Source organism: Loxodonta africana, chromosome 19, assembly GCF_030014295.1.
Source record: "Loxodonta africana isolate mLoxAfr1 chromosome 19, mLoxAfr1.hap2, whole genome shotgun sequence".
NCBI classification, from domain to species: domain Eukaryota; kingdom Metazoa; phylum Chordata; class Mammalia; order Proboscidea; family Elephantidae; genus Loxodonta; species Loxodonta africana.
This window is the reverse complement of record NC_087360.1, coordinates 17,993,741-18,014,756: the sequence shown is the minus strand read 5'-3', so window position 1 is coordinate 18,014,756 and position 21,016 is coordinate 17,993,741. Positions and strand designations below refer to the sequence as shown.

Sequence of the window (21,016 nt, the reverse complement as noted above, 5' to 3'; positions counted from 1 at the left end):
TAATGTAGCTGTTACCATTAAGCGGTATACCAACAATAAAAAAACAAAAACAAAGAACCATTGCAATCAAGTCAATTCTGATTCATAGTGACCCTATAGGACAGGTAGAACTGCCCCATGGGGTTTCCAAGGCTATAATCTTTTTTTTTTTTAATTGTACTTTAGATGAAGGTTTACAGGACAAACTAGTTTCTCATCAAACAGTTAGTACACACATTGCTCTAGGACGTTGGTTAACAACCCCAGGACACACCAACACTCTCCCTTCTCAACCTGGGTTCCCTATTACCAGGTTACCTGTTTCCTCCTGCTTTCCAGACTCTCCCCACGGCTGGTGTGCTCCTTTAGTCTTGTTTTGTTCCGTGGGCCTGTTTAATGTTTGGCTGAAGGGTAAACCTCAGGAGTGACCTCATTAGTGAGCTGAAAGGGTGTTGGGAGCCATATCCTCAGGGTTTCTCCAGTCTGTCAAGCCAGAAAGTCCGGTCTTTCCAAGGCTGTGATCTTTATAGAAGCAGACTGCCACATCTTTCTCCTGCAGAGCAGCTGGTGGGTTCAAGTTGCCGACCTTTCAATTAGCCGCCCAGCGCTTAACCACTGCACAACCAGGCTTCCTTAGCTGTACAATGGGGGTGAAGAAAAGATGAAATGGCAAATAAAATGTTTTACGTAATTTTACAATACGACAGCGGCCAAAAAAAAATTCTGCATCTATTGATACTATGTAGGTACAATGGAAGCCGGCTGCTCAGCCGTATCTTGAACCGTACCTGAGGCAATTTTTTTTTCTTCTTTCTTCTTTCTCTTATTTCCCTCCCCTAGCCCATCCCTGCCTCCAAGTCAGAGCCTGATGTTAGTTAGCTCCCCAAATGGTGAAGTGTTAGCCAATGTTTCCTCTAAGACTGTGGAAAACAAGTGATATTGATCTAAGCCTGTCAAATAAGACGAAGGATGGCGCCAGCTACCCCCTGAGCTGATGGGATAATGGCAGGAAAAGATCAACATGTTTGAGATACGACCACCAAAACCAAACAGAAGAAAGAGAGTGCACATTCCACAAGTCCCTAAAACTTATGGCCTCTTTTCCCTTAAAAACCCAAACCCATGGGTAGTCTGGTGAGACAGACGACTTTAGGAGGAGAGCATTCCCGTCTGTCTCCATATACCGGTATATCTAATAAAGCTCTTGCTACCCACCTCACCCCTGTCTCAAGAACTGGCTATTTGCGGCAGGCGGCTCTGACTCACGAAATTGAGGTAAAACAAATACTTCACGGGATTAGTTTTCTTGGTTTGAAGGCTTAGGGTCATGGCTTCATGGGTCTACCCAGTCAACTGGCCTAATGTTTTTTTAGGCTTTCTATATTGTTTTTATTCTACCTCCAAGTTCGGTGAGTAGTGACTGGGGTCGTAAAACTTGGGAGATCCACCCAAGATACAGCAATTCGTCTCCAAGCCCTGGAATGGAAGTGGAAGAAGGAGATCCAGGAATCAGAGAAGGAAATAGACTACAGGTTTAATTGCCTCCATAAACTACTGCGTCCATTACCATGTGTCATAGATTGAATTATATCCCCCCAAAAAATGTGTGTATAAGTTTGGCTGGGCCATAATTGCCAGTATTGTATGGTTGTCCTCCATTTTGTGATCATAATTTTATGTTAAAGAGAATTAGGGTGGGATTGTAACACCCTTGCTAAGGTCACATCCTTGATCCAATGTAAAGGGAGTTTCCCTGGGGTGTGGCCTGCACCACCTTTTATCTTACAACAGGTAAAAGGAAAAGGAAGTAAGCAGAGAGTTGGGGGCTTCATACCACCAAGAAAGCAGTGCTGGGAGCAGAGCACGTCCTTTGGACCTGGTGTTTCTGTGCAGAGAAGCTCCTAGTCCAGGAGAAGATTGAGAACAAGGGCCTTCTTCCAGAGCCAAGAGAGAAAGAATGCTTTCCCTTGGAGCTGATGTCCTGAATTAGGACTTCTAGTCTACTAGACTGTGATAAAATAAATTTGTCTTTGTTAAAGCCATCCATTTGTGGTATTTCTGTTACAGCAGCACTAGATAACTAAGATACCATGAGACCAGAAGAAATGGATGGTGCCCAGCTACCATTACCAAACGTTCTGATCAAAGACCCAACAGGTGGATCCTGACGAAGAGGAGGAAGAGTGTGAAACATACCTTCAAATGTAGTGCAGGGGAGCCCGCAAATCTAATGCCTGGAAATAATCTTTAAACCTTGGACAGAAACTATCCGATGAAACAATTGTTAAACTAAACAACAGTTCATCCCAGTTAATTAAGCATGTTTGCCTTGAGCACAGTCCTTTTATAAGAATTATCTATATGAGTGCGCACTGACAGCAGTTAATCTGAAGCACAGATGAGAACTTTAAGAGGCAGAGAACCAAAATTAATGGAGGTGAAGCAGAACGACGACACAATGTGAAGTATGTAACCAATGTGATCGAACTGTTCATGGAGAAATTGTGAATTGATGTTTGGTTGTGTATATTGCCACCAAAAAGAAATATATGGAAACCCTGGTAGCATAGTGGTTAAGAGCTATGTCTGCTAACCAAAAGGTTGGCAGCTAGAATCCACCAGGCACTCCTTGGAAACTCTATGGGGCAGTTCTACTCTGTCCTATAGGGTCGCTATGAGTCGGAATGGACTCGACGGCAATGGGTTTTTATGTATATATAAAACAATGAGTTGTTCAAATGTACTGTGGTGTCTTGGTCATCTAGTGTTGCTATAACAGAAATAGCACAAGTGGATGGCTTCAACAAACAGAAGTTTATTTTCTCACAGTCTAGTAGGCTAGAAGTCTAAATTCAGGGTATCAGCTCCAGGGGAAGGCTTTCTCTCTCTGTCGGCTCTGGAGGAAGGTCCTTGCCATCAATCTTCCCCTGGACTAGGAGCGTCCCCAGGCAGGAAACTAGGGTCCAAAGGACGTCCTCTGCTCCCAGCACTGCTTTCTTGGTGGTATGAGGTCCACTCTCTGCTCACTTCTCTTGCCTTTTATCTCTTGTAAGATAAAAGGTGGTACAGGCCACACACCAGGGAAACTCCCTTTACATTGGATCAGGGAAGTGACCTGAGTAAAGGTGTTACATTCCACCCTAATCCTTTTAAACCTAATCTAATCTTGCCTCATTAACCACAGGCAGAGATTAAGATTTACACACAACACATATGAAAATTACATCAATCACAAAATGGAGGGCAACCACACCATACTAGGAATCGTGGCCTAACCAAGTTGATATGTATTTTGAGGGGACACAATTCAATCCATAACATGTGGGAAAATGTAAAGTGAACAAAGGAAGCCAAGTAACACATAAAGTGTTATTCCCATTTGTGAGGGGAAAAAAATAAATGAGATAGATGTTTGTAGATGCCCAGGAAAAGGTCCGTGTACCCAACTACCCCCGGGCAAAGGGGACCTTCACTTTTTACCATGAAATGTGTATTTGAAATGTTTGCAAAGTAAAGCTTTTAAAACCATTTTGAAAAGTTAAAGAGTGAACATTAAAATGTAAAACCATTTTAAGACGTGAAAAGCCAGACAGTATCAATCTATTTGCAACGAGACATCTGATAAATCATTAAAACCAGTTGTCACTGAGTCAAATTGAACTCACAGCCCCATGTGTGTCAGAGCAGAGCTGTGCTCCATAGGGCTTTCAATGGCTGATTTTTTGGAAGTAGATCACGAGGTCTTTCCTCCAAGGTACCTCTAGGTGGACTTGACTCTCCAACCTTTCATTAGCAGCTGAGTGCATTAACTGTTTACGCCGCCCGGGAACTGACAAATTGTTAGTACCCAGAATATACACATGCGACAATCACAAATCAATAAGAAACAAACAGACAAACCAAGGAGCCAGACAAAGGAGATGATGGCAATTCACAGCAGAAGCCAGAATAGGCAATAAACCCATTGCCGCCGAGTCAATTCCGACTCATGGCCACCCTACAGGATAGAGTAGAACTGTCCCATAGAGTTTCCAAGAAGCGCCTGGCGGATTCGAACTGCCAGCCTTTTGGTTAGCAGCCGTAGCTCTTAACCACTACTCCACCAGAGTTTCCAAACCCAACCTGTTGCCGTCAAGTCGATTCCAACTCATACCAACACTATATTAGGACCAAATAGAATTGCCCCATCAGGTTTTCATGGAGTGACTGGTGAATTTGAACTGCTGACCTTTTGGTTAGCAGCCAGGATCCTAATCACTGCACCACCAGGGCTCACCAATAAATGTGGGGAAACGTGTAACCAGGGCAAGGTAACCAGGGCAAGGTGAATCAAAATTGCTATCAGATTGGAAAAAAAAAATTGTAAAAGTTTCTGATGGTACCAAGAGATGGTGAAAATGTGGTGTAATGGACACTCCCATATACTGTTAGAGGGGTGAATACTGATATAACCACTCTGGAGAGCATCTTGGCAAATATCTGGTAAAATTAAAGATGTCGTTGATGATAGCTGCCATTGAGTCAGCCCCCAGCTCATGACGACCCCATGCACGACAGAACACAGACAACTGTGATCCGTAGGGTTGTCACTGGCTAATTTTCAGAAGTAGACCCACAGGCCCTTCTTCCCAGTCTGTCTTAGTTTGGAAGTTCCGCTAAACCTGTTTAGTGACACACGCACACAAGCCTCCGTTGACAGACAGGTGGTAGCTGTGTGTGAAGTGTGTTGGCTGGGAACCAAACCTGGTTCTACCACATGGAAGGCAAGAATTCTACTACCGAACCACCACTGCTCTCAAAATTGAGAATACAAACAGCCAGCAATCCCACTTCTAGTTAAATGCTCACAAGTTCTCACACACAAACAAGAAGACACATTCCAAAATGTTCACTGCAGTGCTGTTTATAATAGCAAAAAACTGGAAACTACCTAAAAATGCCCATCCCAGGAGGACAAATAAACTATGTGTAGTACATGTATACAACAGGACACCACAGAGTAATCAAAATAAATTAACTACAACTGCGTGCTTCAACATGCGAAAGAAAATCTCAAAACCAGCAGTTTCTACGAACAGAAATGGAGCCATGAGGCAGATCTCAACAAATTTCAAAGAATCTAACTAATGCTGAAGATGTTTTGAAACCATGGTGCAATTAAGGTAAAAATCAATAGCCAACGACACCCCATGTTAATAAAATGAGAAATAGGCTTCTAAATCACTGAGAGGTCAAGGGAGAAACCACAAGGGAATTCAGAAAAACTGAGTGACAACAAAGATATTACATATAAAAATTATGGAATGAAGCTATAGAATAAAGCCACGCTTAGAGAGAAATATACAATTTAAAAATTTTTTATTAGAAAAAAGACTGAAAATCACAAACATTCATCTTGGGAAGCTGGGAAGCGCACAGCAAATTAAACCCAAAGAAAGTAGAAGGGAACAGTAAAGCTATCCAAATCAATTAATTATACAATAGCCAAAAGGTGGACACAATTCAAGAGTCCATCAACAGAAAAGTAGATAAACAAAATGTGGTATATCCACACAATGAAATATTATTCAACCATAAAGAAAAATGAATTTCTGACACATGCCACCAAGTGGATGAACCTTGAAAACATTATGCTAAGTGAAATAAGCCAGACACAAAGGACAAATATTGTATGATTTCATATATACGAAGTTTCCAGAATAGGCAATCCATAGAGACAGAAAGTAGGTTAGAGGTTACCGGGGATGGAAGGAAGGGGAGATGGGGAGTTATTGTTTAAGGGGTACAGGATTTCTGTTTGTGGGTGATGAAGAAGTTTGGGGAATAAATAGTGGTAACGGTTGCAAAAATATTAATAATTAATTTAAAAATACAGTATCGAATATCAACGAAGCCAATCGTTGGTGTTTTTGAAAGACTAACATAATTGATAAACCACCGGAAATTAAAAGCTAAAATACAGACAACCCATGTCAGAAATAAAATACTGCCTTCAAAAAGATGCAACACGAAATTACCTAGCTACTAGTCTGGTAGTTAGCAGGCTAATCTGGATTGATGGACATTCTATAAGACAACTGGCCTGGATACTTCAGAAATGCCAGAGTCACAAAAGTTGGAGGCCTGTCCGAGCAAGGGGGACAAGAGACCTCTTGAGATGCGTGACCTTGGACACACTGAGAAATCGCTCTGAAAGACACATTGAGACAGATGGCAAAATCTGAACAAGGTCTGTGGGTGGCACAGTTCATCATGGGTAAGCTTCCCAATTTCCGTAACTGTGCTTGTTCTTTAGCGAACACGCACCGAAGTATTTAGACAAGGGGGCATCATGTCTGCAACCTGCTCTCCAATAGTTCAGGTTCATATGGACCACAGGGTGGAGTTCAGAATTTAGTTCTAAGCTACTACCTTCAACTAGCACAGGCCTGCTCCTCATCAAAGCCAAGGGTTTGTGCATTGAATCTCTCCCCACTGGAGAGAGGCAGGCCTCGGATATCTGGTAGCTCCTTGAAGCACCTGAGTACGTGGGCTGGCCCTTGGCTCAGAGCCTTGGGCACTTCATGTATGAAATGGGGACAGTGTAGCCTTCAAGGCCCGCCCTGTGGCCCTGAGGTCTTATCTGAAGTGTGGCCCATCCAGTTCTGAGGAGCAGAAACAGAGCTCACACCTGACAATTGGGAATCCACAGGCCTGCTCCTTGCCCTGGGCTCACCGCTGCACCCCAGCCCTTTGCCCTGATGGGTTTTGCAGGGTGGCTCAGGCTGGCTCCTGTTGGCTCTTTAAGTCCAGAAGCTTCTCAGGGCGGGACGGCATGAAGCCTTCTGGGGCCTTAACACCTGAGCCAGATGGGGGCCAGAGTCTTGAGTATCGGGAGCTGGCTCTCCCCAGCGGGACTGAGGCTGTTCGGGCTCCCTCTGCATTCTCTGTGGAAGCCTCGCTCTCTGTCTCTGAGCCCCAACCCCCCCCCTCCCTACCAACAGCTAGAAAAATGGCCCAAGACAACTATAACCACGGTGCCTGCTCGCCTGCTCGCACCTGGTCCAGGGCCAGTACTACCTAGCTGGAGTGGTCAGGGGACCACCTGAACCCTCCTTCCCACTGTTTCTGCGTGCACGACTCTGCCTAGGGTCAGTGACTCTGGCAATGACAGACCTCCACCTGCCTCCCACCTGGGGGAGGTGTCAAACTTGGCTGCTCCTGGGGAGAAGTCCCAACCCCACTCCATTCCCCCTTTTTCTTGCACCTGAGCCCAGGGAGGGGACAGATGCAGGTCCAGCAGTGACAGAGAAGGTGAGCCAGGAGACAGGACCCTTCAGGCGCTTACCTGGAGCCAGAAGGAAGGCACGGGATCACCAAACTTCATGCAGTCCCAGGCCCCTCTGCCTGATCTCGAAGTGTTAACAGGAGGCTGTTCCCAACCACCCCAATGCACCTTGTCGGTAGGAAAGCCATCACCTGTGCACCCTCCCCCAGTATGCCCCGCCCTAACCCGCCCGTGGGCACCCACTCCACCTGTGCATTGTTGCAGGGAGCAGGAATGGAATCAGCACAAACGCCTTTCTGCTGTCCGGGGCCAGGACTGCACGCTCCCTCTATCCCTATCCCTGCACACCTGAGCCCAGGTGCTGCCCTGTACCCAGCTCGCCCGCCCCGGCCACCCCACCCACAGCCCCTACAGCAGCCCCAGCAGGTGGGCACCGGACCACCACGTGGGCATCAGTTGGCTGACACGTGGATTGCACCAGGTGCCCCTCCCATGGGGTCACCCTTTCCCAGGCTCAGGTGGGTGCCCCTGTTAAAGGCAGGCTGGGGGATCACGGTGGGTCCCTTCAGTGGTGGGTGGGTACTGGCACAGGAATCCACGTGCAGCGATGGCCACAGGTCGTTCAGCAGCCACTAGATTGTTCTAAGTTGCTGTCCAGTCAATTCCAACTCACGGCGACCCCCATGTGTGCAGAGTAACACTACTCCTAGGGTTTTCTTCACTGTAATCCTAACAAAGGCAGATTACCAGGCCTTTCTTCCACAGTGCTGCCGGGTAGGTTTGAACTGCCAACCTTTAGATTAGCAGTCAGTTGAGCACAAACCCTTTCACCACCTAAAGACCTTTGGTCCACTTGATAACAGCTCTTAAAGGGTTGCCTGCCTCCCTCGGCCCTCCCCTCCCGAGACCTCCCATCAACTACTGTTACGGACCCCACCTCCTTTGACATCTTTCTTTGCTCATTTTCTCTTCCAGTTGTTTCACTTCTACACTAGACCAAGTGGTTAAAAGCTCACGCTCTGGCTGCGGTGGTAGCTTGGCCCAAGCCAACCCATTAGGAACTGGGGGCCTTGGGCCAGTCACCCTCCCGACAGGCTGAGTGCTGGCCACAGTGAGCACCTAGTTACGCTGAAAAAATGCTCTAAGGTCTTTGCTTCCTCAGGACCTCTCCAGCCTGGCTCCTGCTGTCCCCCCTTCCCAGCCAATGGGAGGCCAGGCCACCAGGCCTGCCTAGAGTACCCCCTTACCCACATGGCCCTTCCTGGCCCAGCCTCCCTGCCTCAGGCTCCCTCACTGAAGCCGACTGGACCCAGCTTATTTCCTGAACCACTTCACCGGCCAATCCTGAGTGGAGCTTTCTCCCGGAGCAGAGATGGAACCCTACTGCAGGTGCTGTGGCCCCAACACACACACAGACACACACACACAGAGACAGACACACACACACAGACTCCCACACGTGCGCGCGCGCGGCTCCAAGGGGCCCATCTCCTTCCCAGAAGCACCACGGAGGGCTGAGGACACAAGGCCAGGACACAGGTTCACTTTATTACCCAGCTCCACAATCACTGGCCCAGAGCATGACTTGGAACGCCCACCCTACCCCGTCCTACCAAGAACGGGTGAGTGGGCTCTGGGCCATTTCCACAAGCCCAACACCTCCCCAAGATAGGCAGAACCCCAGGCCTCTGCTGCTTTGAGGTCTGGTCATTCTGGCCCCACCAGACACCTTCTCTTAACCCATGAACTCAAGGGACAGAGCAGAGGCTGCCTGGAGCCTGCCCCAGCAGGTCCTCACGCTGAGCGCCAGGGCCCTGTGAGCAGAGCAGACTGCAGAGAGTTCAGGAAACAGGAACAAAAGCAAAGGGCCCCGGAGGCCCCCTTGCCTCCTCCAGAAAGCCACTTCTATGCAGGTGGAGAAAGTAAGGCACAGTGGTGGAGGGGAGTAGCAAAGCCAGGGAGCTGAGCTGAAGTGGGTTCCTGAGACTTGCTTCCAGGCAGCGTGGGTTTGGGGGAGGTGTGGGGCATCCGCAGGCAGCAACAGGAGCCCCTTCCATCCAGCCCAGAGCAGGGGCCGGGCGGCGCGGTGGCAAGAGGAGGCACAGACCTCTATCTCTGAGCGAAAGTCACGATTGAGGCCACGTGCCCCTTCCCCGCATCCTCAGGCCAGCCCGGCTCCCTGCAGGCACGGGCTCAGCTCTGGTAGCTCTTGAGCACATGCCTAGCGACCACCAGCCTCTGGATCTCGCTGGTGCCTTCGTAAATCTCAGTGATGCGGGCGTCACGGTAGTGTCGCTCGGCCGGCATCTCTGTCACATAGCCCATGCCACCAAGGATTTGGATGGCCTGTGGTGGGAAGCAGGGGCTCAGGAGAGAGAAGGCCCCCCGCTTGGGGACAACAGTCAGGGGCAGGACCAGCCACCCAAGAGGTCCAGCTAGGGGAGGGGCAGCTGGCACGTATCTCTGGGGCGCTCACCTGGTGGGTGATGGCGGTGGCAGCCTCCGATGCAGCCAGCTTGGCCATTGCAGCCTCCTAACCACAGGGAGGGGTGGTCAGAAATTTCCTTGGTCGGGGGGCGATCTCATGGGCCCCTTAGCAGGGCAGATCTGGAGAGGCCCCTTGGAGCAAAAACCCACAGGCCCACCCTCATCTCTAACCCCCAGAGGCCATGGAAGTGGCACCTACCAACTTCCCCCTCAGCCCCTTGCCCACCAAGCTCTGGGCCTGGGGAGAACCCGCCCCAGAGGCACCTTGACGAAAGGTTTCTTATCGTCCTTCAGCATGGCAGCGCGCCAGGTCAGCAGCCGGGCACTTTCCAGGGCCAGGGCCATGTCCGCCAACTTGAACTGCAATAAGCCAGCCCCTGCAGTCAGCAGTTGCCCCTTCTTCCCCACTTCCCTCCAAGGACAGGAGGGAAAAAAGGAGGCTGTGGGAGCTGGCTGTGTCCAGGCCCCGCTCCTGAAGCCCACCTAGTACCTGGATGACCTGAAGCTTGGTGAGGGGCATCCCAAAGGCCTTGCGGTTCTCGGCGTAGGTCACGGCACAGTCAAGGGCAGCCTGGGCGATGCCCAGGGCCTGGGAGGCAATGCCAATGCGGCCCGCATCCAGGGTTTGCTGTGGGGAAGGCCCAGTCAGTGGCTGGAAGCAGGGGGTCCCCTCCCCAGGGTCCCCCACCTCCGCCCAGGGCCCCCCATGCCCAGGCTCACCATGGCAATCTTGAAGCCCATTCCCAGCTCCCCTAGCAGGTTTTCCTTGGGGATGCGACAGTCCTCAAAGATGAGGTTGGCCGTGGACGAGGCCCGAATGCCCAGCTTGTCTTCCTTCTTGCCCAGCGTGAGCCCAGGCGTTGGCATGGGAACCAGGAAAGCGCTGATGCCCTAAAGAGGCCCCAGACCATGTATTCCACAGCCACCAGCCTCTCACCCCACTGCCCTCGGAACCCCAGACCACGGCGCCCTCTGCTGGTCCTCGGTGGAAGGCCACAAGGAGAGCTGGAGCAGCCCCAGCTCCCCACCGCGGGCAGCCAAAGCCGAGGAGCCTGGATCTAGAGACTATGAATTGACTGTAGCCCAGGGTCCGACTGGCCCTTTGTGGGGCGCCCACCTTGTTTTGCTGGAGTCTGTCCGTGCTGGCGAAGACCACGGCGGCGGAGGCCTCCCAAGAGTTAGTGATCCAGGCCTTGGTACCATTCAGGACCCAGGAGTCACCGTCTGCGACGGCCGTGGTGGAGGCGGCGCCCGCGTCGCTGCCGTTCCCTGCCCCACACACAGTGTCCAGCGCTGCCTCCATCCCACCAGGGGGCCCTGCCGCCACCTCATCCCATGGCCCCCGACCCCTGCCGGTGAGCAGTGGAGACCCCGCAACCCAGAGCGCCAGACAGCAAGCTTCCCAAGCCCAGAGACGAACACAGAAAGGCACAGGGGTCGTGCAGGACGAGGCCACCTTCCCACCAAGGGACCCTAGGACGAAGTCCTCCTCGCAGACCCCACAGCAGAGGCTGGCCCGCCATTCATGTCGTTCACGCCAAGGGCCTCTCCTCACTGACCCAGATCAGCATGGGCCCGGGGCTCCCACCTCTCCTCTTGGGTTACCTCAGCTCTAATCTGAGCTTGTCCCCCTGATTCTGGGTGAGGGAAGGGTCAGGTCAGGCTAAAACCTACTGGGCACCGAGGTACCTGGTTCACTGAGGGCGAAGCAGCCAAGTTTATCACCACTGGTGAAAGGAGTGACCCACCGCTGCTTCTGCTCCTGGGAGCCAAACTTCAGGATAGGCCCCAGATACAGCGACTGGGGACAGCAGGGCGGTCAGAGCTTTCACACCCAGCCACCGCTGCCCACGGGCAACCCTAAGGTCTGTCCTCTCTGGTGACAGACCCAGCAGGGCCAACTCCAGAGAAGTTTCCAGGGAACAGGGGCTGGGAGATTCCTGGATGCCCTCCACAGGCCTCCTGACGTTGGGACAGATGGGCAGAGTGCCACCCGCCCATAGAAGCCCCCCACCTGGGTGTCCCAAGGGTCTCGGGGGCACTCACATTGTTGACACTCATGATGGCGCCAGTGGAGGCGCAGCCCCTGCTGATCTCCTCCACGGCAATGGAGTAGGCCAGGTAGTCGAGGCTAGCACCACCCAGCTCCTCCGGCACGTCCATGGCCAGCAGCCCCAGCTCACCCATCCTTTTCACCTGGCCCGGGGGAGGTCGTCATGGCAAGGGGCCACTGCTGGGGCCAGTGCCCACCCCAACTCCCCCCACCCCCGCCAAGCCCTCCTGGCCATGAGCCAGTGCCTGCAGGAATTCGGGCCACATGATCCCACCACCCACCCACCTCATGGTCCCCAAGTCCAGACGTCCAAGACCCAGCCTAGCTGAGGTCTGCACGAGGGCACCATTCGTTCAAGCCACTCAAGAGTGGTTCCTGCCCCACATTCCACACTGGGTCACCTCTGTCCATAGCCACAGGCAGAAGGCAGAGGAAGCCTTCAGGGCCCTCCAGGGTAAGAGGGCAGGACAGCACAGTGCCAGACTGACCGCCTTTCAGTCCCTTACGCATACACGCACCCCTCCCCACCACAGGGCCTTCGCACATGCGGCTTCCTACGTCAGTAACACCCTGTAAACCAAAAAACACAAACTCTTTGCCATCAAGTCGATTCTGACTCATTGTGTCCCCATGTGTTACAGAGTAGAACTGTGCTTCATAGGGTTTTCTTGGCTGTAACCTTAATGGAGAAGGAGCCCTGCCTTTGCAGTGCTTAAGTGCTCAGCTGCTAACCGAAAGTTCAGCAGTTCAAACCCATCTTGTGACACTGGTTGCCAACCTGGCGATGTGTCAACACTCTCCCCATCTCTAGCCCCTGGTTCCCTGTTTCCACTTGTCCAGTTTTCCCATCCCTTCCTGCTTTCTCATCTTTGCTTTTCGGCTGGTGTGCCCATTAGTTTCGTATGCATGATTGAACTAGTCACCACGTCCCTCACGTGTGTTATTGTTGGCCCTATAGAACTGTCTAGTTTGGCTGAAAAGTGAACCTCAGGAGTGACTTCAGTAGTGAGTTAAAAGGGTGACCAGGGGCCATACTCCTGGGGTTTCTCCAGCCTGTCAGACCAGCAAGCCTGGGGCGGTGGGGGGGTGGGTGTGTGTGTGTGTTCTACATTTTTCTCTCACTCTATCTGGGACCCTCTATTGTGATCCCAGCCAGAGCGGTCAGCGGTGGTAACGGGCACCACCTAGTTCTGGGCTCGGTCTGGTGGAAGTTGTGGTAGCTGTGGTTCACTAGCCCACAACTCTAGATTTCTGGCAACCTCCTATGGCCTGCCATGGGAACTCTCTGAGAAAAAAAAATTGGCAACACAAGCAGTAATGGTGGTAATGGGGCAGGGAGAGTGGTAGCAAGGGAAAGAAAAGCGGTGGCAGTAGAGAGAAGAGACGATATAATCAAAAAGAAAAGAAGTAGTGGCCACGGAGCTGACTCTGACTCATGGCAACCCCATGTGTGTCAGAGCAGAACTGTGCTCCATGGGGTTTCGATGGGTGATTTTTCAGAATTAAATCGCCAGGCCTTTCTTTTGAGGTGCCTCTGGGTGGACTCAAACCTCCAACCCGTTGGTTAGCGGCAAAGTGTGTTAACCATTTGTGCCACTCAGGAACTTCAATCAAAAAGAAGAAGGCTCATACAAACAGATATATGCACACCCATGTTTATTGCAGCTCTGTTTACAATAGCAAAAAGTTGGAAGCAACCAAGGTGTCCATCAACGGATGAATGGGTAAATAAATTGTGGTATATTCACACAATGGAATACTACGCATCGATAAAGAACAGCGACGAATCTCTGAAACATTTCATAACATGGAGGAACCTGGAAGGCATTATGCTGAGCGAAATTAGTCAGAGGCAAAAGGACAAATATTGTATAAGACCACTATTATAAGATCTTGAGAAATAGTAAACCTGAGAAGAACACATACTTTTGTGGTTACGAGGGGGGGAGGGAGGGAGGGTGGGAGAGGGTTTTTTATTGATTAATCAGTAGATAAGAACTGCTTTAGGTGAAGGGAAAGACAACACTCAATACATGGAAGGTCAGCTCAATTGGACTGGACCAAAAGCAAAGAAGTTTCCGGGATAAAATGAATGCTTCAAAGGTCAGCGGAGCAAGCGCGGGGGTCTGGGGAACATGGTTTGCGGGGACTTCAAAGTCAATTGGCAAAATAATTCTATTATGAAATCATTCTGCATCCCACTTTGAAATGTGGCGTCTGGGGTCTTAAATGCTAATAAGCGGCCATCTAAGATGCATCAATTGGTCTCAACCCACCTGGAGCAAAGGAAAATGAAGAACACCAAGGCCACACGACAACTAAGAGCCCAAGAGACAGAAAGGGCCACATGAACCAGAGACCTACATCATCCTGAGACCAGAAGAACTAGTTGGTGCCCGGCCACAATCGATGACTGCCCTGACAGGGAGCACAGCAGAGGACCCCTGAGGGAGCAGGAGATCAGTGGGATACAGACCCCAAATTCTCATAAAAAGACCAAACTTAATGGTCTGGCTGAGACTTGAGGAATCCCGGCGGCCATGCTCCCCAGACCTTCTGTTGGCCCAGGACAGGAACCATCCCCGAAGACAACTCATCAGACAGGAAAGGGACTGGTCAGCGGGTGGGAGAGAGATGCTGATGAAGAGTGTGCTAATTATATCAGGTGGACACTTGAGATTGTGTTGGCAACTCTTGTCTGGAGAGGGGATGGGAGGATAGAGAGAGAGGGAAGCCGGCAAAATTGTCAAGAAAGGAGAGACTGAAAGGGCTGACTCAAGAGGGGGAGAGCAAGTGGGAGTAGGGAGTGAGATGCATGTAAACTTATATGTGACAGACTGATTGGATTTGTAAACGTTCACTTGAAGCTTAATAAAAGTTATTAAAAAAAAAAAAAGAAGAAGGCAAAAATAAAAGGAAAACTAGCCAAAAAAAAAAAAAGGTGTGTGTGTTAGTTTCATAAGTTGTTTCTGACCTAAGGGAGTTGATGGTAGTCGGTGGACAGCAGCCAGGCTCCCTTGGTATTTTAGCATTTTACCCAGGGAAGCCTAATCCTTGGAGCAATCTAAGTGTGTCCTTCTAGAGCCACCCACGTCTTTACTCTTGATCCCTCATCTCTGAACCTGGAACCCAGACCTGCGTCCTAAAGAAGCAACACCACTAAATAGGCCAACTCTACCCCAACCCTCCATGGAAAAAAAAAAAAAAACCCATTGCCAATGAGTCAGTTCCCATTGTGGCGACCTCACATGTTACAGAGTAGAACTGCTCCATAGAATTGTCTTAACTGTAATCTTTATGGAAGCAGATTGCCAGGTCTTTCTTCCACAGTGCTGCCTGGGTGGGTTCAAACCACCCACCTTTATGTTAGCAGATGAGCGCAAACTGTTTCCATTACCAAGGGACCTCAGGCCAAGCTCAATGGTCTCCAAACTTCCAAGAGAAAGTGTGAGAAAGAGCAAGACACTTTCAAGCAGCAGCGAACAGCGAGCCTTTAACACCTGCTGCCTTCATATCTGGTGCAAGGTCAGTGGGAACTTCATACTAAAACAATGCTTTCAGTTGCTTCTAAAGCTTGCATTTTTCAAAAATTCAATTTTTGCTGAATGTGCCTATTCTCACTACAACCAAAACTAATTTCCTTTAAAGAATAAAAGATTCTAACTTGTTGGAGATTTGCTGCTTATTCAAGAGAAAACCCCTCTTTTGCCATGAGACCAGAAGAAGTGGATGCTGCCTGGCCACCATTACTGAACATTTTCCTCAAGAATTCGATAGAATCTTGATCAAAGGGGGGAAAATGTAGAGCAGAATCTGAAAATCTCACAGACTCCAGACTTTCTGGAGCCATGGAGGCTGGAACTATTGCCCTGAGATAATCTTTAAACCTTAAACCAAAAATATCCCCTGAAGTCTTCTTTAAACCAAACAGTAGTTTAGCTTCATTAGTAAAGAGTGTCTGCCTTGAGCACTGTGCTCTTTCAAGATCTACCTACATGCGAGCAAATCAACAAAAGCAACTTCAAAAGTTAGATAGGACGCTTTGCGCAGTCGGCTTATGTTAATGGGGAGGAACAACTTGGAAAAAAGAGGGAGAGGATGAATGGTTGCACAACCCAAAGTATGTAATCAGTGTCACTAAACCATACATGTAGAAATGGCTGAATATGTTTTGCTGTGTATATTCTCAACAACAAAATAATTAAAAAAAAAAAAGAGAAAGACAACAACCCACTGAAGGAGGCCCCATGCCCCTGCATGTGTGCTACGGGGCATGAGGAAATTCAGAGCCTGGCACTTACGTGAGGGGCGTACCATCTGGTTCAATAAAAATGTCAACAGACTTTTTTTTGAACACTGAGCACTTACTATGTGCAAGCTGCTGTGTTAGACAGGAAGATATGCGTATGAACTGGACCCAATCCTGCCTTCAGGAAGCTTATTCTGCACAATGGAGTCACCATGAGCTGGAATGGACTTGATGGCAACCAACAACAACAACAACCTGGAATATAATAAAACCCCTCAAATGTTAACGTTATTCTTATAAAGCACTAACTGTATTATTTTGAATTTTGTGAACATGCCGTGTTATCTCGGTGTGTCTAGTTGTTTGATGCCTCTGCCGGCTTTATCCCTGGATTTGCGTCTGTAACTGGGAGCTTGGCGCCATACACAGTGACAGTGATAGTGATAAACTTGTTGCCGTCGAGTCGATTCTGACTCATGGCGACTCTACAGGCTACCGAATAGAACCGCTTCATAGGATTTTCTTGGCTGTAATCTTTATGGCTACGCGGGTGCTTCAGGTGAATCCTTTCTGAGCAGCCCCCACGTGCAAAAGTGGAGGCTGCTGGCCATGACCTTGAACACTTACTTCTGCCACCATCTGGGAGAATTTGCAGCTTCCCCAGCCCCATAAAGCAAATGCTTTTATCAGGTACCCTCGATTTGGCCCCTGACTCATGGTGACCCCGTGCACAATGGACTGAAACGCCGCCCGGTCCTGTGCCATCCCCACGATTGGTTGTGGATCAGACAGTTGTGATCCATAGGGTTTTCCTTGGCTGACTGTGGTGCAGTGAATTACTTAATATGGCCCTTTTAGCCATGCATGGTCTTGGAACTCCCACAATGACTGGTAGGACTATGCAAATAAGGTGTCTGTGGCCCATCATGGGGATTGGACAACCTGCTAGGAATGCAAACAATAAGGTGCATGGAATTCTTGCAGGGGTGGGACCATGCAAATTAGGTGTACAGAACCCTGAGGAGGGGATTGGTCAGTTGGTTAGTTTTGCCATCCCACTAGACTTAAAAGAGAACCAATCCCACAGCAGAGGGGAACCTCACTACCACCAAGAAAGAAGAGCCAGGAGTGGAGTACATCCTTTGGACCCAGGGTCCTAGATCCAGGAGGCGGACAGAGAAAGCTGTTACACCAGAGGTAGTGCAAGATGGTGAGAAGCGGCAGCAGAGACATGGCAGCAGAACCAGGAAACTGGTAGGAGATGGCATGGTGAGCTTCTCAGCCCACGGAGCAGGAAAGCTGAGTCCCTCCAGGCTTTGGTGGTGGAGTGGGGTGCCTCTGGGTGTTTGGCAGAACTAGACTCTCCGTCCAACGCATGGAGCGAGAGAGCTGAGCGCCTTCGGGCCAAGGCTTACTGGCAGAGTAGGGTGCCTCTGGTCACTTGTCAGTGGAGCTAGGCTTGCCGAACCACGGGGCAAGAGAGCTGAGCACCTTTGGACTAAGGCTTACTGGAGGAATGGAGTGCCTCTGGGCACCTATTGGTGAAGCTAGAGCTTTGTAACAGTTGCCCCATCAGGGCAGAGGCCAGGCAGAGGGGCCAAAGGCCAGAGAGAGGCCTGCCTTTAGGCACGGCTGGGAAGAGGCTGTCCTGATCAAAAAACTGTATCCTGATTCTGAATTGCAACCTGTTGCTTCCCTAACAAACCCCATAATCATGAATATCGTCTGTGAGTTCTGTGTGGCCATTACAATGAATTATCAAAGCCAGCAGAGAAGGAGAAAGTGCCATGGGAGGGACACACATCTTCACTAGTGGCACTGAAAGGGGGAGGGGACATGCCAGACAGAGCTGCTGAAAGGAACATGTGTGGGTCCAGAGCGTGGAGGGAGAGTTTGGACTCCTGACAGTCATATTCCCAACACAGATATTAGTCCATTCCACCTCGTGGCGACCCCAAGTGTGCAGAGTAGAACTGCTCAGTAGGGTCTTCGAGGCTGTGACCTTTCAGAAGCAGAGTGCCAGGCCTTTCTTCTGAGGCACCTCTGGGTGGGTTTGAACCACTAACCTTTCAGTTAGTAGTTCAATGCTTATAACCATTATTAGCACAGTGCCTGGCACATCGTCAGCCTGTCTACCACCACCAATATTATCGCTATCCCAGAGGTTAAAGCCTGGCTACAGGCCTCGTGCTGAATAAGGGAAACCTCCAAAGCATTTTTCAGGTCCCAGGACCTGCCTCTGAGTTCCCTGACCGGGGCTTCATGCTGTCACTGTCACCATTCATTCAAGAGCCAAGGGCAAGCCACCATCCTGAGCTGCTGAGGTGAGTGCTCTCACCTGAGCTGCTGGGAAGCGATGTTCCTTGTCCAGCTGGGCGGCAATGGGAACCAGCTCCTTCTCGGCAAAGTCCCGGCACGTCTCGCGCAACATCAGATGTGTCTCGGGCAATGCCACCGACTGGTAGATCGTATGTAACTGCCGCCAGTCCCGAGGATGCAGAACTGCCAGCAAGAAGAGCAGGAGTCAGTGGGAAGGAAGGCAAGAGGCCTTGCATGATCACAATAATAAAAAACCTGTTGCCATGGAGTCACTTCCAACTCATACTGGCCCTATAGGGCAGAGCAGAACTGCCCCATGGAGTTTCCAAGGCTGCAAATCTTTACAGAAGCAGACTGCCACATCTTTCTCCCGTGCAACAACTGGTGGGTTTGAGTCACCAACCTTACGGTTACCAGCTGAGTGTTTAACCACTGTGCCACCAGGGCTCCTCAATAATAATAGTTATCCACTAACTCACTGGTTCTCGACTGGGGATGATTCTGACCCCCAAAGGACATTGGGCAATGTCTGGAGACACTCTGGGTGTCACAACGGCAGAGTAGGGTGCTCCTGGCATCTAGTGGATAGAGGCCAGGGACGCAGCCAAACATCCTACAACGAAAAGGACAGCCCCCATGGCAAAACTGTTGTTGCTCTTAGTTGCCTTTGAGTCAATTCTGACTCAGGGAGGCCCCATGTGTGCAGAGTAGAACTTCTCCATTGGGTTTTCAAGCAGATCGCTAGGCCTGTCTTCCGAGGTGCCCATCCCAAAATGTTAACAGCGCCCCTGTCAAGAAGCCTTGCACGAAGTGAATTCTGACTAGGTTTGTTGAACACTTTACATATTCCATCTCATCCAATCACCAAATATCAATAACAGCATAGACCTGTGACCTGAGGCAAGGATCTTAACTTTACTGCACCTCAGATTCTATACAACGTGGAGGCCATTAGTACTCAGCTCCTGGGGGCGGGAGGGTTAAAGAGATACTAACTGTAAGTTTCGCAGTTTGGCAGGCAGGCAGGAGCCTCAATTAGCTGCGGTTGTTGTTAGCTGCCATCCAGTTGGCTCTAACTCAGGGCCACATTATATACAACAGAAGGAAAGGTTGCCAGGTTCTGTGCCAATTGCATGATCTTTAATATGTTTGTGCCCATTGTTAAGGCTACTGTGTCAATCCATCTCATTGAGGGTTCCCCCCTATTGTCATTATTATTCAGGGTTGGTGGGTTTTGGCCAGGAAAAGGGAGCCTTGGCCATGCGTGTCACTGCTGCTCCACCTGGAGAGAAATGATGAGAAAGGAACCGTGATTAAGTGATCAGTGGTAACAGCAGCAACATAGATTGAGCACCTGTTTACATGCCAGGCACTGTACTGTTTCACAACAACTCTGGTTAGCGCTACAATCAGGGTCACTGCAGCCATTATACACATGGGACACCTGAGGTGAGTGTCTTGCCCAAGGTCATAGACACGGTCTGGGTTCAATCGCAGGCCTGGCTCCGGGCTAAGGGCGCACCCCTCACCTCTCTGGGAGTAAAGTCAGCGGTGGAGGCGGTGCACGCAGCTGTGAGAACTGGGCTGGGATGAAGGTCAGGGCAGGGAGCGGGGACAAGGGGACAGAGAGGATCAGGGGTGTCAGGGCAGGGGTCAGTGCAGGGCCAGGTCGTGGGCCACGGGAGGACCGGGTAGGAGGTCACTGCAGGGCTGGACGGGGCAGGTAGTCTGAGCAGCCGAACTGGGGCAAAGGTCATGGGCGCCCCGGAAAGGGCCGCCGCCCGCCCGCGTCTTGGGCAGGACTGGCCCCCCCAGAGTCACGCTCGCTCGGCCGGCCCCAGGCTGCGGCCCCGCCGTGCGGAGCCCGAGCGCACTCACCTCCGCGGACTCGGCCGCAGGCCCGGGCGAACAGCGCAGCGGTCATGGCCATGGCCCACGTTGACAACACCTCGCTTCCCCCGGAAGACCTCCCGCTCCCGACGCTCGGGTTCCGGACTACGGGGGGCGGGGCGCGGCGGTCACGTGCTCCAGCCGGGGAGGGGCCTGAGAGGCCCCGCCTCCCGCGTCCTGCCTGAGTGCAGCCTCCAAGATCCTTCAGCTTGTTGTCCGTGCCGTCTTCCATGAATACGAATGTTGCACGGGCCTCTCTATGGACTACAGAGTCAACAGGGAGCTATTTAAAGCATAAATAAGGTAGCCCCCCTCGGCTTAAAACCCGTCGACAGCTGCCCCATCTCACTTAAAATCAAACTCCATGGCCAGAAAACTCTTGGCCCCTGCCTGCCTCTCCGATCCTATTCTTACCATTCCCGTACTATCTTTGCTCCAACCACACCAGGTGGCTTTTCTGTTCCTCGGACACTGCCAGGTTGTTCCTGCCCCCGGGCCTTTTGCAATCATTGTTTCCTCTGCCTGCAATGTTCTTCTCTTCAGGTGGCACTCACAGAGGCCTGCCCTAACTACCTAAGTCAGTGCTGAGAATTTGCATTTCTACCAAGTTCCCAGGCGATGCTAATGCTGCTGGTTAGGGACCAATTCTGAGAACCCCTAGTAGAGCAGTGGGTCTCAAAACTTATACATAAGAATCACCTGCAGATCTTTATAAAACGTAGATTTCTGATTCAATATATCTGGGGTGGAAATGCACTGGAATGAACTAGTT

General features: G+C 50.6%; 1 protein-coding gene and 1 long non-coding RNA gene across 2 annotated transcripts in view; both read right to left on the bottom strand.

Annotated features, from left to right (window-relative positions):
• The window catches only part of LOC104846791 (uncharacterized), a 55,320-nt gene extending 53,544 nt beyond the window's left edge, over nucleotides 1-1,776 (bottom strand). Inside the window, exons 1-2 of the long non-coding RNA XR_775996.3 lie at nucleotides 1,378-1,776; nucleotides 298-616 (exon numbers count right to left, since the gene is read on the bottom strand). This is a non-coding gene — a long non-coding RNA (uncharacterized LOC104846791). The remainder of the gene's footprint in view (nucleotides 1-297; nucleotides 617-1,377) is intronic.
• Nucleotides 1,777-8,773: 6,997 nt separating this feature from the next.
• Nucleotides 8,774-20,491, bottom strand: ACADS (acyl-CoA dehydrogenase short chain). The gene is made up of 10 exons (XM_064272295.1): nucleotides 20,233-20,491; nucleotides 18,374-18,537; nucleotides 11,780-11,929; nucleotides 11,423-11,534; nucleotides 10,851-11,002; nucleotides 10,454-10,624; nucleotides 10,224-10,361; nucleotides 9,998-10,093; nucleotides 9,723-9,779; nucleotides 8,774-9,592 (listed from the first exon to the last, which is right to left on the bottom strand). Exons 1-10 carry the CDS (start codon nucleotides 20,474-20,476, stop codon nucleotides 9,440-9,442), a joined length of 1,437 nt encoding a protein of 478 aa, XP_064128365.1. The 5' UTR covers nucleotides 20,477-20,491; the 3' UTR covers nucleotides 8,774-9,439.
• Nucleotides 20,492-21,016: the final 525 nt, after the last annotated feature.

Excerpts from the sequence above, each read along its gene's own strand:
- ACADS (XM_064272295.1), bottom strand. The coding sequence starts at position 20,476 with ATGGAAGACGGCACGGACAACAAGCTGAAGGATCTTGGAGGCTGCACT. Across the intron at positions 10,625-10,850 it reads ACAGACTCCAGCAAAACAAG|GGCATCAGCGCTTTCCTGGT; the intron begins GTGGGCGCCCCA and ends GGGCCTCTTTAG. Across the intron at positions 10,362-10,453 it reads TGGGCTTCAAGATTGCCATG|CAAACCCTGGATGCGGGCCG; the intron begins GTGAGCCTGGGC and ends CCTTCCCCACAG.